We start from the raw sequence: 15,400 nt of genomic DNA on the forward strand, positions 1-15,400 counted from the left end.
CTACGTGCTAAAGACAGGAGATGGGATGCTAAGGACATTGAGCATGGATTGGACATCGCTACTACACAGCTCTAAAGTGAATGCCAATAGAAAGCTGGCGCCACACACGTACACAAACAGGCTCCACACAACAGACCACAGACAGATCTGTGTGGAAGGGCTGGCGGTCTGGTGGCAGCTAAGGCCCTTCAGGTTGGACCCCAACGGCAGATGTGACAGAGACCAAAGCACTACAGAAGGCAAAAACAACCCCCAAAACACCAAACTTCACAGAATCATCCGAAAGTTGGGGTTATGTCTGAAAGAAGGGGTGGGCGAGAGAGGGTGGGATAAGAGAACAGCACAAAGAAGAGGCGAGGACGGAGGAGGAGCGCAGGCGGATACGACAAAGACGGGGGTGGTGAGGGGGGAAGGGTGGGATGAGCTCAGAGTTGAAAAGGTCAGAGTTGACTGACGAGGCCAAGGGAGAGGTCAGAGGTCTTTACCTGCTGGCTTTGAACCCTTTGAGCTTCTGGACGAAGAAGTTCTCGAGGACCTCGGCGCTCTGGTAGAATGGCGAGTCGCTGGGGTTGTAGTAACGGCAGTTGTCGAAGACTTTGGTCATGTCCGCCACGAACTCCGTCAGCCTGATGTAGTGGCGCTTCTGCAACCGCTCCTCCATTGTAGAAAGGTCTAGAAAGAAGGGAGGAAGACAAGAACAGAACACGAATCACCTCCGGAATCATCAAGTTGACTCTTCCCCGACATCCTCGCAGAGTCGCTTCAAAAGGAATTGCAGTTTATGTGGTGTAAATATTTGGTAGATAATCAAGTATGCATCGAAAAGCGCAATACATCACTTGTACGTCAACTTGACCGTCAGAAATACTCGCTCAACGCTAGTTTCGACCCTCGATCACCAGGCTCGGGCCCTTTCAAAGCGAATTACACGGGATGTGACCGAGCGGCCGACCCGTTGAATCTGGCAACATGTCGTCACTGTTATGAAATTTGCCTTTGAAAGAAGTTGAAAGTTGACACTCAATTATCACGATAGTTAGCTAGGTAAGCTAGCAACAAGCCTGGTCCTTCACAATTCCCCACACGGCAGCAGTGGTTTTCTCCCGTGTTGTGCCCCGGGGCTCCATTTTAAACAAACATATCCGATTCTTAACCTTCCCTCACCCCCCACCCGGTCAGCAGGCTGACCCCTTGCCCATATCAAAGAGGGCCTTCTTCTCAGTCATCAGACTTCATCAACAAACACCAAACTTATGCCGACCTGACGGCCGTGGCCAGACTTGGCTTTTTCTTCTGCAGGGTGAAAAGGTTTCTTTTTTGCGGGCGGTGGACTAGAGTTTCCAGGCCCAGGTCAAATGCACTGTAGTGTAGAAGGGGGCTACTGTCGTGTCCAAGTGTAGAAGTCTCTGGGGTTTTTCCGGCAGCTCATTAACAGGTTTGTTTGTGTGGAAGTTCAAAAAAGGCCCTGTTGACGCAAGTCTGCCTTTTACATGGGCAGTTTGATCTGAGTTGGAGGCCTTTCCTCTCGAGCGGGGCGATGGGGCGTGTGTGTGCGTGTGTGTGTTTGGGGGTGTGTTTGTGTGTGTAACAACTTAGGAGTCCCTTGTGACGACTATTCCAATTTATGACAACAGCACCTCTTTTTTTTTTACAACGTTGAATCAATGCAAATAGGCAGAACTCTCCCCCCCACTCACCCATTGGTTCCTTAATGACTCCGTAGTAGTCTGGGGCGTCGTTCGGGTCCACCGGCTCCAGGAATGGCCACGCCATTTTGTGAGCCTGATGAGAAGCAGGGAGAAAGAGGGAGAAAGAGAGAGGAGACACTTGAGAGACGTGCAGCAGCAGCAACAGAAAAGAAAAGAAGGAAAACAAACAAGAGGTTGAAAATGGCATTGGAAGCAGCTGGTTCAACAGAGATGTGCTCCGGCTACGTCCGTGCCATGCGGACAGAGAGGAGGAGGGGAAGAAGAGAGGGAAAAAGAGGAGGAGATAAGGAAGAGGAGGGTGGAAAAACCCCTGTAGCCAGGGCAGTTGTCCAAGTGCCGCCCAGGGGACCAGCGTCACAGATCAGATAAGAGTTGAGAACAGAGGAGGGCTTTGTTCCGTATCGTCCCGACGCTAGGTAGAGGGGGAACGAGGGCGAAGGGAGGAGCAAAGGAAGGGGTGACATACCTGTAAGGAGCGCAGGATTCTCCTTAACCCCTCATTATCCTTGTCGGTGAGCGGCGTGAGCACGGTCATGGCGTCCTCTGTGGACTGGCACTGCGGACACACGTACTGATCGATGTGGTTGGCCTCGCTCTGCAGGATGCCCACGCAACGGCCGTGGTACCAGTTCTGGCAGCGGTCGCAGCCGATGTAGAACCTGAGCGGGGGCGAGGAGGAGGGTTGCAGGGGTGGGTTACGTTCATTGTGCCTGATGAACACGACCCTGGTTTCTGTTCCAAGTCCGATTGTAAGGAACATTGCAGAAAGTGTGTCTGCTTTAAAAGCCAGGGTGATATAGACATACTAATTTCTGGTTTTCGTCGAGTAGAATTCGCCGCACACTATTGAGGGAGAGAATAGTCTTTGGAGTCCCATGGGTATAGGGGAAGAGGGGATGTGTTCTATCAAAATGAACGAATGGCGGGAATCAACAAAATTGCGCATTAGATGACTCATTCTCAGTACGGATGAGCCTAGTATGCTGATACGTGTTGCTTGGAAGGTTGTTTTTAGTAAACAGAACATCTAAATAGCGCGATTAGTGCGATTAGTACACAGTATGTCGTTTTAGTAAGTAGTAGGCAAGACAGATTTCAGAGGGCCAATGTCTTTACATAAGGAATTCAAGCTCTGTTACACAGAACAACCTTCAACCCTAGACGTCAAAGGAAATATGAAACAATACAGTTTCACTGAAACTAAACATCAAAAGGTCAACAGATACCACCATCTAATAGGTAACACTGTACGTTTTTGCCACTGAGAACCCCATACACCACACACACTCCGATGCACTTACTGTGCTTCGTCGTAGGGCGTTCGGCAGATGCAGTAGAGCTCCTCGGTCTTTCCCTCCTGGGCCCGCTTGCACTCGCTGCAGATGTAGTCGTCCATCTTCTTGGCCTCCTTCTCGGTGACGCCCACACACTCGCCGTGGTACCAGTTGGTGCACAGGTCACAGCCAATGTAGAACCTGGGAGAACACAGGACGTGAAAGAATGCCAAATTACTATGGGGTCAAACGAGGTCATTGCAACCCCCATGGTTTCAGGTACGTTTGTTAGGAATGTATCGAATGCCATCTGTGTGTTGCCAGAGTGTTTCAACTTCCTGGTTGAGGGCATTTCAGGAAGTTAAATAACGAAGAGTTATCAGTTAAAGTCCAAGCACACCGCAATAGTTTCAGGTGAAATTGATCTTCACTTGGGTTAATGTTTGAGCTTCCTCGTAAATGGTTAATGGTATACATTTTGACTGTCTCTTCAGAGAGGCATTGGAGGAAGCTTACTATACATTTAACGTGTTTGAACTAGATTGACGCTCCTCAGAACGGCTTTTAGACAAGGGCCACGTTTGCGGTACATAAAACGTTGGGTACGGCCCAAATGGCGCCATGTTCCCTAGCGCAATACTTTTTGACTGGAGCCCAATGGACACCCTAATTCGTGTATAGTGTACTGCTTTTGAACAGGGCCCTGCATAGGGAATAGTGTGCCATGTAGAGCACAGCCGGTCTCTTACTTGGACTCGTCGTAGGGCGTTCTGCAGACACAGTAGAGCTTGGTCTCCTTCTTGCTGTCTGAGGTAGTGGTGGTGATCATCTTCTTCTTCTTGGCGTTAGCCGTCGACGCCGCGTCCCTCTCCTCCTCCCGCTTCCGCTTGTGGGCGAAGGCCGCCGGGTTGAGTTGGGAGGTGTGTGTCAGGGCGTGCTGCGTGTGTGCGGCGGCGGCGGCCGCCTGGGCCCTTTCCTTGTCCCGTCGCAGCTTGGCGAGGTCCCTCCTCAGCTCATCCTGTGGAAGGAGATACGGGTAGAGAGTGAGATCAAAAGTGTGTGTGTGTGTTGGACATCTGTGTGCAGCTCTGTTACCATGTGTCCATCGTGAGTACAAGTATATTCATGGGAGAATGCCGTGTGTGTGTGTGTGTGTGTGTGTGTGTGTCTGACCTGCGTCTCCAGCTGCAGCTCCTTGTCCAGCAGGGCTCTCTTCTTGAGGATCTCGGCCTTGAGCGTCTCCTTGTGCCGGCAGAGCAGCGACGACAGCTTGGTGGCGTTGGCCTTGGTCCTCTTCTGCTCGCCTGCTTCCTCCTTCTTCCTCTTCTTGACCGCCTGCTTCTCGTCCTTGTCGATCTTGTCCAGGATGAACTTCATCACCTGGTTGCACACAATCATCCTGGGAGGAAGGGGATAGAGACAACATATTATAGGCCTTATAAGACATTATAAAGGCTCATACATGCTTATAGCCATTTATAAAGCTGAATACCACCAGGAACACAATCATCCTGAGGGGAGTGGTGGATGGGATTTTAAAACTGTTTTTTTTTTGTATTTAGGTGACAGTGGATCGTCTTCATTTCAGTGTTCCCAACAATGTGACAGGAGAGTTAGCTATGAAGATCATTTTCATCCATAGTCCAGTGAAGGAATTTTAAGGACATTTGAAGTGAATATATATATATATTTTTTGGGGGGGGTGATCAAATCTAAATGGACTTGAAGGAAATGTAAAGTATAATGTTTCCATACATCATGAACCTTTCCATCACCCGTAACCTCACACTACGAGACAAAACACTGTAAGCCAATCGGTAGCCATGTGACAGATGTCAAGAGTGTTTTTGTTCCCTGTGTTTATTTAGAGGTGGGGCCAGAGAGCAATGCAAAGAGAGACTAGCAATAGGAAGCCACTGCTCTCGCACACTTCCTCTCATACACTCTCACACACACACACACACACACACACACACACACACACACACACACACACACACACACACACACACACACACACACACACACACACACACACACACACAAGCTGGGGAGGTCAAGGTCAACCATGGTTCCCAGACTGTGTCCACTGACGTGACTGACCACAAAAGAGAGAGATGGAGGGAGACAAGACCCAAAAAATTGGCCTGCCGTGTGAGCCCTGGTCAAAAGTGGTGCACTACATAGGGAACAGGATGCCATTTGGGATACAAACCACAGTGCCCTGGCTTGCCCTGCTCCAGGACTGTAGGTCTGGTTTAAACCCAGTGAGGAGGACACAACACATGGCCTGTCTGAGGTAACCTTTCCCATGACCCAGACACGTTAAATATAACCCCTGGCTTTCTCCACAGGGAGGGAACGGATGACACCTCCACACACACGGCGGGTCAACACAAGGTCTGATCGTCATGGCAACAGCACTAGCTAGCTCCTAGTCCCTCACCTCTGGTTCTCCTCTCTCTCGGCGGGAGACATGGGCTTCTTCTGCTTGAGGTGATCGATCACGGCGTTCTGCTTCATCACCACCTGTCACAGATGAGACAGAGGGGTCAGAGGTCAACTCAGGCCTCACACGGCTGCATTACTTTGGACCAGGTTCCATAGGGATCTGGTCAAATGTAGTGCACTATATAGGGAATAGGGTGCCATTCCAACTCAGGCCTCACACAGTGAAAGAACAGAAACGTCAAAGACGTCAAATATACAGGAAGCAGGTGTTTGTTACAACACAGGCAAAATACATGCGTTGCAAGACGCATAAACACACAATAAAGAAACCTTATGCATAGGGTACGTCCCAAATGGCATCCTATCCCCTATATAGGGCACTACTTTTGACACGGGCCCATAGGGCTCTGGTCAAAAGTAGTGCACTATATTGGGAAAAGGGTGCCATTTCAGAGGTACCCATAGTGTGTATGCACTAGACTAGGGGTGCACGCAAGCCACAAATGTGCTCACACACACACACACACACACATACATACACACACACACCCCTAAAACAGACAAAGACAGTGGCGGTGGACAGCTTGGAAAATAAACCACAATCGTGGGAGCAGGCTGTTTGAGAGGACTGTTTATGTGCTGATGTCAAAGAGAGACGGGCCTACTATACTGTTACACCACCTGTGTCTGGCTGGCTGCCTGAACACACACACGTCCTCATCATCCAAACACACAGACATGCGAGCAAAACACAAGTAAGTACACGTTTCTGATATTGACCACCGCGCCCTCACCTGTTTCTGGATGATGTCGCTCTGGCTGGCCGCCGCCAGCGCCTGCTCCCGCTTGGCCTCGGCCGCCAGCCTCTTCTTCTGCTGTTGCTGCTCCCTCAGCTGCTGGATCCTCTGGAGTTGCTCCTGCACGCTGGCCGTCTGGATGGCCACCACGTTCTGGATCGAACCTCCAGGCTGGGCTCCACCGACCCCAGGTTGCTGGATCTGGATGGGAAGCTGGAGCTTGATCTGCTGGGGGAGAGAGCCTCCCGAGGTCCCCTGTTGGGCCTGGAGCTGAGCCAGGACCTGGACCTGTTGCTGGAGGCCCGGGACAGTGATGAGCTGGTGGGGGGAGCCCTGGAGCTGAAGGGTCTGCTGGGGCCGGCCCGTGGGGGTGCCGGGGGGGTGTTTGAGGGACTTGACCTGGAGGGGGTGGGGATTGGATGGGCATGTGGGCCTGGGTCTGGGAGGGGAGTTGGCCCTGGGGGGTGGCGGATGGGGGGGTGCTGGTGGCCAGGGCGGCGCCGGCCTGGATGGGAGCTGCAGCCTGCTGGGCGGGCTGGGCAGGGGTCTTGGTGGTCTGTCCCGGGGCGGTAGGGGCTGAAGGGAGGAGAGAAAGGGGATGGGTAGACCTTTAGAAGACACACAGGCTATGAACCAATGACCTGCGAGTGTATGTGTGGCTGCTGGTAGGCTACATAACATTTGGGTACTGGGTCCTGTTCAGTCGGCACAAAACAGGATAAAACACTTGACATACCACCGTAACCTCTCACTGTCTGTTAGAAAACATTCCCCCATTTTGTGTCCACAGCCCTGCAGTGGATGATGGAGACCGTGTGTCTGTATCCGTATCAATAATACACACTATTATTCGCTCTTTAGACTACCTGTGGAGGTTGGGGTAGCGGCAGGGGCCATGGGGGTGAAGAGGAAGCGTTGGACATGGCCGTTGGGCATGGCCGCCTGCATGAGCTGCTGACCGGGCCCGGGGATGACCGTGACCCCCTGGGGGATGACCTGCAGCTGGCCCGTGGCCTGGCCTTGGCCCTGGATCATCACCGTCAGGCCCTGGGCCCCGCCGCCTGGCCGCTCTACTGCCTGGCTCTGCTGCTTCTGATGGGGGGGAGAGACAGGGAGATGAGGGAGGGGTGATGCTTTTGGAGGTAATGTAGAGGTACAACGGCAGCCTGGTCCCAGAACGGTTTGTCAGGCAATATATAGCAATGACCATAGGAGTTGGCTAGACAAACTGATCTATGATCAGGCAAGGGTGCACTACTCTTTAAAGAATAAAAATAAAAACAGACCATGTCAAAACTAGCACATGAAAATGAGTTATTCCGATCTTTCCCGCTGAATAGGACTAAAATCAAAACATACTCATTTTGAAAAGTGCAGAATTACGATACACTAGGTGGGCAGAGCAGAAACCTATTGCCCCACTGTTGCCTGACATCAGGTTATTATGGGGTAGCTGATGGTACCTGTGTGAGCTGGGTGAGTTGTGCCAGGGTGAGTTTGACCTGGCCCTGGTGTACCCGCTGCGGCGTCTGGGCCGTGTTGGGCTGGCCCGGGGTTTTGGGGGCGCTGCCCATCCTCTGTCCGGCCACGGTGGTGACGGGGCTGGCACCTGAGATGGCCGTGGACACGGCCTGCCCACGGATGATCTGGGTCACCACCTGCTGGCCTGCCTGACCTGGAGGAGGAAAACACACACACACACACGTAAGTGGACACACACACACACACAAGTCCAGACACACAAACAGACCGAAAGGCAGACAGACAGAGTCAGAACTTGCATGAACACAAGTAAGTGACAGACACTATTCTAACTGGCCTATCAAGCTGTGAAATGGAGTAGGTAAATACAAACAGCCTACCTTGCTGCACCATGAGGGGGGTTCGGAGGATGCTTTTACCCATGGCGCCTGTCTGATGGATGGGCGTGCGGATCACGGTCATCCCCGGACGGATCTGGCCTCTAGCGGTGAGCACCTAGAAACACAGCCAAGATCAGAAACACTGGGACTTCCCCTTATACCACAGGGACGACACTGACTCCAGTGAAGGGTTGCTGTTAATAGTGCACGGGGAATTCTTTCAAAAAAGCGCCAATCACGTGTTACTGCTAATGACCTGTTTTAGAGGGATGTGTGTGTGTGTGGGGTGACAAGGGAGCAGGGTGGATGTCGGTAAGGAAGGGGGAATTTGAAGATCTAGGCGGGGTTATCGTAAAGTTCTTTGTGACAACTGATGAGGGGAATAGGGCTTTATAAATAGATGTGATTGATTGACTGACAGATGGAGAAAGATGGTCTATGGGGTGTTACCTGCTGTGGTGAGCCTGGCATGCCCGGCCTGATGTTTATGGTTGTGGTGCGAGGCTGGAACGAGGCAAAGGTCTGGGTGCCGCCAGCTTGGCTTGAGGGAATGATGCCCAGCACCTGCTTCTGAATCATACCTGGGGAGTGGAGAGAACATATTATTACTGTGAACCCGCACATACAGGATTGGTATTTATCTAATACTTGTTAAACATTCAGAACACACTTGTGTGTTATTCTGACTTTTGATGATTAAATGCATCACATTTAAAATATAGAAATGAATCCACTCAAAATTCAACATCTGCTAAAAACGATAATCCCACTCTAGCTTTTCACTTTTGGAAATGAAGGAAACTGAAATGTCCCCTCAAGGCTAGACCGGTTTCCCTTTTATCAGGTATAGAAACAAACTACCCATTCTGCGCATTTCATGATGTATCAAAACGTCACTCAATAAACGACTTGTGGATTTTGTTCCTTTCAAGTTGCAACCCTCTCTGATCTTGACCACAGTCAAAATGAACCCAGCAAGTAAACAACGTGAAAACAATCTTCAAACGGGGTATGTTGGTTTGAATCCATCACGTATGACCTGCTCATAAATTATGTATGGATTTTCCTTGAATTCATACGTTTTTAATTTCCTCCCACAAAGCAAGTGTTTCATAGCCGCTACTTTGGCCGCGCTTCGATATTTTTCGAACTCACGTGGACACAGGACAGCAACCGAAAGGAAAATGCGTTTCCTCAAAAGATCTGAAATTGTTGTCTCCCCCCCCCCCTTCTCTTCACCATCTCCTCACTCTGTGTGTTTTTTTTTTGTTGTTGCCTTTTTTTCTGACCACAAAACCGATCAGGTAAAGCTATACATCAATGGTTTCCCCTCTTCAAATAGCAGAGGTTAAACCAGCTACAGTAGAAGACTGGGGAGTTTCAGTTCTGGCACCGACAATCAAACGCCCACTTCATAAGAGTAGCTGTTTGGAGAGTCGGTGAGCTACGAGCAAGCGACACAGAAAGAAAGGAGGGAGGGAGGGGGAAGGGAGGGAGGAGGGAGGGAGAAATCCTTCCATCCTCCATCTCTCTATAGCGGGTTACCTGTCTGACGAACCAGACCTCAAGGTAAACTTGATTTCCTGCTCCGCCTTCCTTAGCACGCTCCAAAACAAACAGGCATTGAAACAGTCACGCTGGAAAAATATACTACTGCTCTTTTATTACCAGCTCTCTCGCTCTCCCTTCCTTCCTGGTCGACAAGATGAAACAAGGGTGTCCCTCGGCAGGAGCGCTGTTTGTTTGCGGAGTGATGTAGCCTATCCTCTTGAAACATGGATGTGTCTTGTGTGTGTGTGTGAGGGCTTCTTAAAGAAAAACTAACAGGTCTGTGAGAGCCGGAGTTCTTACTGGTTGGTGGGTGATCAAATACTTATGTCATGCAATAAAATGCAAATTAATTACTTAAAAATGTGATTTTCTGGATTTTTGTTTTAGATTCCGTCTCTCACAGTTGAAGTGTACCTATGATAAAAATTACAGACCTCTACAGGCTTTGTAAGTAGGAAAACCTGCAAAATCAGCAGTGTATCAAATACTTGTTCTCCCCACTGTATATATATATTCAAGGAGTGTAGTCATGAGCCTGACCACTCTTTTATATAGATAATTGGAAACAGGAAAGATTTTGTGAAATACGGGAGGCAAAAACGGGTTCGGGACAAGGTCATGTTTTTGCATCGTATGAGTTTTAGTATTTGATTTGATTTAACTAGGCAAGTCAGTTAAAAACAAATTATTATTTACAATGACGGCCTACCGGGGAACAGTGGATTAACTGCCTTGTTCAGGGGCAGAAGGACAGATTTTTACCTTGTCAGCTCAGGGGATTCGAATTGGCCAGTAATAATGACGAAAAAGCTAAGCAGCCTTATTGAAGTAAGAAAACGTTTCGGCGCAGATAAGTCTACAAGCATAAGTTCGGCATCTCCCCGTTTTAGCCACTAGAAGACTGCCTCACCTACAATCACTCACACACTAACAAACCAAGTACTAGTCCAAGTCAGTCATCGTGAAGCATTAATACTTACAGATATTCAATGGGAATTTCAATAAATTGCCATTTGGCTGAATAAACAAATGAAGGCCGGTGCCTTTAAACAGTGTTGTACACTCGTCATCAACCCACTGTTAAAAAGGTGAACTCAAACGGGACAGTGGTTCTAAAAATATGAACCATCACCTCATCCGATGAGTCAATATTGACTTCTAAATTAGCTAGCGTGCTACTTCAAAAGACGGTCTGGCTATGTTCTTAGACTACACAGTCTACCGTTCTGTCCCACCTAAAATAACAACGTTCCGTTCGATTGCCATGCCGACAGGGCACAAATAGACATGATGTGCATGTGCCACTCCAGACTGAGCCACTGACTAATGGGTTGGCGCGTGGCGGGGCACCACAATGGGGCTGGCAACGAGTGGGCACCGCACCACTAGCCTGGTCAAGAGGACAGACCTTACCACAGTCTTGTGCCACATCAGGTGTGTGAGACAGTGCTTCCGTCAATAGTGGTAAGTTAAGTTAGTGGTCGGAGAAGACGGGGGTTGGGAGAGAAACATTTTGCTTTCAGTCATCCATCCTTGACATCATGGAGAAAAAGGGAGGAATGAACGATGCATTTGAACAGCATTTAAAACAACACCACTCCCTCTCTTGTTTAATTTAACATTCTTTTATCAGGTTGTCCCATTGAAATCAAAATATCTGTTTTTCAAGTGAAACCTCTCTCTCGCCGTGTCTCTGGTGTGGGCACAGGGAAGTCACTGTACCTCCTTGAGTGGTTGGCACGTTGACAGTGACAATCTTGCTGTTGGCGGGCAGCGGCAGCTTGGCGGTGAGCACCTTGCCCCCCATGGACGTGCCCGTGATCTGGAAAGTCTGCCCGGCCGTCGTGGCCACCGTGCCTGGCGAGGCTACAGGGAAATATGCAAATGAGGCTCCGCTCGAAAGTCAAACAACAACTGCTGCTAAACAAGCACAGCTGCTAACGCTGACTAAAACAGATTTAGTTTGTCAGGGGTTGATTCATACACCAACCACAACTACTTTCTATTTGCAAAGATTCCCTACTAAGTAAAAAATATCACTTGAGTATAAATACAATTTGGACACATTTGAATGAGATTCAGTGAAAGTAATTCTCTTTATCAATCTACTGGCTTGTGAACAAAGAAAATGACCTTTGACATACCTCCACTGGGCTGCCCCTGCTTGACCCAGGAAGCAAACGACTGCTGGAAGTTCTTGTTCTGCTGGAAGGTGACGGGGGTGCCCATCTTGGTAGCCAGTACTACTTTGGTTCCGGGGGTGGCCTGGCCCGATAGGGTCACTACCTTGGGGGTGGAAGCGGGGGTGGCTGGGCTCCCCGTGGTGATGACGGTGGTAGATCCAGTGCCTGTTTTCTGGTCCAGACGCTTCTAGAACAAGAGAAACCGTGAAATAATCCAGAAAACACAACAAAACATCCCTATTATTCACACGGCTAGTGGTCCTACTCACCTTGGCCTGTTCCGCCGCCTGGACTTTCTCCTTCTCAACCCTATAAAGACAAAAATAAATGTATCATACATAAACCACAGAAAGAACTGGAACATAACTCTTTTCCCCCCAAATGAATGCAGTTGGCTGTACAAAAACGATAGTAAATCAAATTTAGGGAAATTATGATTATTATTTTTTTTTTTATTAGCCTAAGAGAGTCAAAGTGAGTTCATAACAGAAGATAATGACCGTATGAATTTACAGTTCACTCAAGAGAATAGCATGGAGTAGGCAGTTACTATGCATCCTAGATCTCATGCCCCTGTGCCCTTTGCCCTCTGACCTCTCGGAGAAGGCCCTGATCTCCCAGAGGTCCAGCTCCTCCTCGGCCACCCAGGACTCAATCACCACCGGCCCAGTTTCCTTTTTGGGCTCCGGCTTCTTGGGCCGCAGGTTGCTGGAGCGCAGGCCTTTCCTCTGTGGCGTGTGGGTCTCTGTATGTGTATGTGTGTGGAATGGATGCAAGAGAAAGGGGGACGGTAAGGGTGGTGCAAGAAAGTAGAGGGGGAAGGTGAGAGTGAGAGAAGAATACGAGAGAGAGCGAGAGAGTCAAGAAAGACATAAAATTAAGCAACCTTAATGAGAAAAAAACATCACCACTATCCTCTCTTTTACATTCCATGTGTAGTTTTATTCTAGCCGGCTGCTTCTCCCTCACCTTTCGGGGTCTCTGGAGTGCCGAGGGGGCAGATGATCTTGCGGATGCAGTATTCCGAGCGGATGCCGTAGGGCCCCACGTCGCGGCGCTTGATAATCTCTGTGGTGGTGATCTCCGTCTCAGAGGTCTCTGTGGCAATGAGTGGGGATAGGGCTGGGTTGGTGTAGGATGAAGGAGGAGGAAGATGCAGAGAACAACTCCCAAGACATGACACAGTAACGACTTAATACGCTGCCATTCAATACAGTACACAGGAATGATATTCCATGGGAAAAGCCTCAGACATTTGAGTAAAAAGTCAAAAGGAGCAGCAGAGGAAATAGGCTTCATAGTGGATATTTTAGGATATATACTCCCCTACGTATTTATTTAGACAGTAAAACTAAAACCTTTAATTTAGCTCTATACTCCAGCATTTTGGATCTGAGGTAAAATTGTTCATACGAGGTGACAGCACAGAATATCACCTTTTAATTTGAGGGTATTTTCATACATACAGTGCCTTGAGATAGTATTCATACCCCTTGACTTATTCCACATTTTGTTGTTACAGCCTGAATTCAAAATGGAATAAATATATATTATCACACCCTTGAGCCAATACCTTGTAGAAGCACCTTTGGCAGCGATTACAGCTGTGAGTGTTTCTGGGTAAGTCTCTAAGAGCTTCCACACCTGGATTGTGAAACATTTGCCCATTACTCTTTTCAAATTCTTCATGCTCTGTCAAATTGGTCGTTGTTCATTGCTAGACAACAAGTTTCATGTCTTGCAATAGATTGTCAAGTAGATTTAAATCAAAACTGTAACTCGGCCACTCAGGAACATTCCTCTCTAGGTTTCTTCCTAGGTTCCTGTCTTTCTAGGGAGTTTTTCCTACAGTCGTGGCCAAAAATTTTGAGAATGACACAAATATTAATTTTCACAAAGTCTGCTGCCTCAGTTTGTATGATGGCAATTTGCATATACTCCAGAATGTTATGAAGAGTGATCAGATAAATTGCAATTAATGGCACAGTCCCTCTTTGCCATGCAAATGACCTGAATCCCTTAAAATACACGCAGTCAGTCAGGAAAGCTAAGGCCAGCTTCTTCAGGCAGAAGTTTGCATCCTGTAGCTCCAACTCCAAAAAGTTCTGGGACACTGTGAAGTCCATGGAGAACAAGAGCACCTCCTCCCAGCTGCCCACTGCACTGAGGCTAGGTAACACGGTCACCACCGATAAATCCATGATAATCGAAAACTTCAACAAGCATTTCTCAACGGCTGGCCATGCCTTCCTCCTGGCTACTCCAACCTCGGCCAACAGCTCCGCCCCCCCCCGCAGCTACTCGCCCAAGCCTCTCCAGGTTCTCCTTTACCCAAATAGCAGATGTTCTGAAAGAGCTGCAAAACCTGGACCCGTACAAATCAGCTGGGCTTGACAATCTGGACCCTCTATGTCTGAAACTATCCGCCGCCATTGTCGCAACCCCTATTACCAGCCTGTTCAACCTCTCTTTCATATCGTCTGAGATCCCCAAGGATTGGAAAGCTGCCGCAGTCATCCCCCTCTTCAAAGGGGGAGACACCCTGGACCCAAACTGTTACAGACCTATATCCATCCTGCCCTGCCTATCTAAGGTCTTCGAAAGCCAAGTCAACAAACAGGTCACTGACCATCTCGAATCCCACCGTACCTTCTCCGCTGTGCAATCTGGTTTCCGAGCTGGTCACGGGTGCACCTCAGCCACACTCAAGGTACTAAACGATATCATAACCGCCATCGATAAAAGACAGTACTGTGCAGCCGTCTTCATCGACCTTGCCAAGGCTTTCAACTCCGTCAATCACCATATTCTTATCGGCAGACTCAGTAGCCTCGGTTTTTCGGATGACTGCCTTGCCTGGTTCACCAATTACTTTGCAGACAGAGTTCAGTGTTTCAAATCGGAGGGCATGCTGTCCGGTCCTCTGGCAGTCTCTATGGGGGTGCCACAGGGTTCAATTCTCAGGCCGACTCTTTTCTCTGTATATATCAATGATGTTGCTCTTGCTGCGGGCGATTCCCTGATCCACCTCTACGCAGACGACACCATTCTATATACTTCCGGCCCGTCCTTGGACACTGTGCTATCTAACCTCCAACCTCCAAACGAGCTTCAACGCCATACAACACTCCTTCCGTGGCCTCCAACTGCTCTTAAACGCTAGTAAAACCAAATGCATGCTTTTCAACCGATTGCTGCCTGCACCCGCAAGCCCAACTAGCATCACCACCCTGGATGGTTCCGACCTTGAATATGTGGACATCTATAAGTACCTAGGTGTCTGGCTAGACTGTAAACTCTCCTTCCAGACTCATATCAAACATCTCCAATCGAAAATCAAATCAAGAGTCGGCTTTCTAATCCGCAACAAAGCCTCCTTCACTCACACCGCCAAACTTACCCTAGTAAAACTGACTATCCTACCGATCCTCGACTTCGGCGATGTCATCTACAAAATTGCTTCCAACACTCTACTCAGCAAACTGGATGCAGTTTATCACAGTGCCATCCGTTTTGTCACTAAAGCACCTTATACCACCCACCACTGCGACTTGTATGCTCTAGTCGGCTGGC

General features: G+C 49.0%; 1 protein-coding gene across 3 annotated transcripts in view; it reads right to left on the reverse strand.

The window, feature by feature from the left end:
* Positions 1–3,859: 3,859 nt before the first annotated feature.
* The window catches only part of LOC112230356 (nucleosome-remodeling factor subunit BPTF), a 50,664-nt gene continuing 39,123 nt past the window's right edge, over positions 3,860–15,400 (reverse strand). Inside the window, exons 15-27 of one of the 3 annotated variants that reach the window (XM_024396609.2) lie at positions 12,797–12,949; positions 12,422–12,572; positions 12,097–12,136; positions 11,789–12,011; positions 11,367–11,510; positions 8,544–8,674; positions 8,094–8,208; positions 7,695–7,906; positions 7,098–7,323; positions 6,229–6,807; positions 5,430–5,512; positions 4,157–4,382; positions 3,860–4,001 (exon numbers count right to left, since the gene is read on the reverse strand). In XM_024396609.2, the coding sequence (XP_024252377.2) occupies positions 3,997–4,001; positions 4,157–4,382; positions 5,430–5,512; positions 6,229–6,807; positions 7,098–7,323; positions 7,695–7,906; positions 8,094–8,208; positions 8,544–8,674; positions 11,367–11,510; positions 11,789–12,011; positions 12,097–12,136; positions 12,422–12,572; positions 12,797–12,949 (2,288 nt within the window). In that variant the 3' untranslated portion in view covers positions 3,860–3,996. Of the gene's footprint in view, positions 4,002–4,156; positions 4,383–5,429; positions 5,513–6,228; positions 6,808–7,097; positions 7,324–7,694; positions 7,907–8,093; positions 8,209–8,543; positions 8,675–11,366; positions 11,511–11,788; positions 12,015–12,096; positions 12,137–12,421; positions 12,573–12,796; positions 12,950–15,400 lie in introns of all 3 variants that reach the window. The other 2 variants (XM_024396608.2, XM_024396610.2) reach the window with 2 other exon arrangements.

Source organism: Oncorhynchus tshawytscha, linkage group LG32, assembly GCF_018296145.1.
Source record: "Oncorhynchus tshawytscha isolate Ot180627B linkage group LG32, Otsh_v2.0, whole genome shotgun sequence".
NCBI classification, from domain to species: Eukaryota; Metazoa; Chordata; class Actinopteri; order Salmoniformes; family Salmonidae; genus Oncorhynchus; species Oncorhynchus tshawytscha.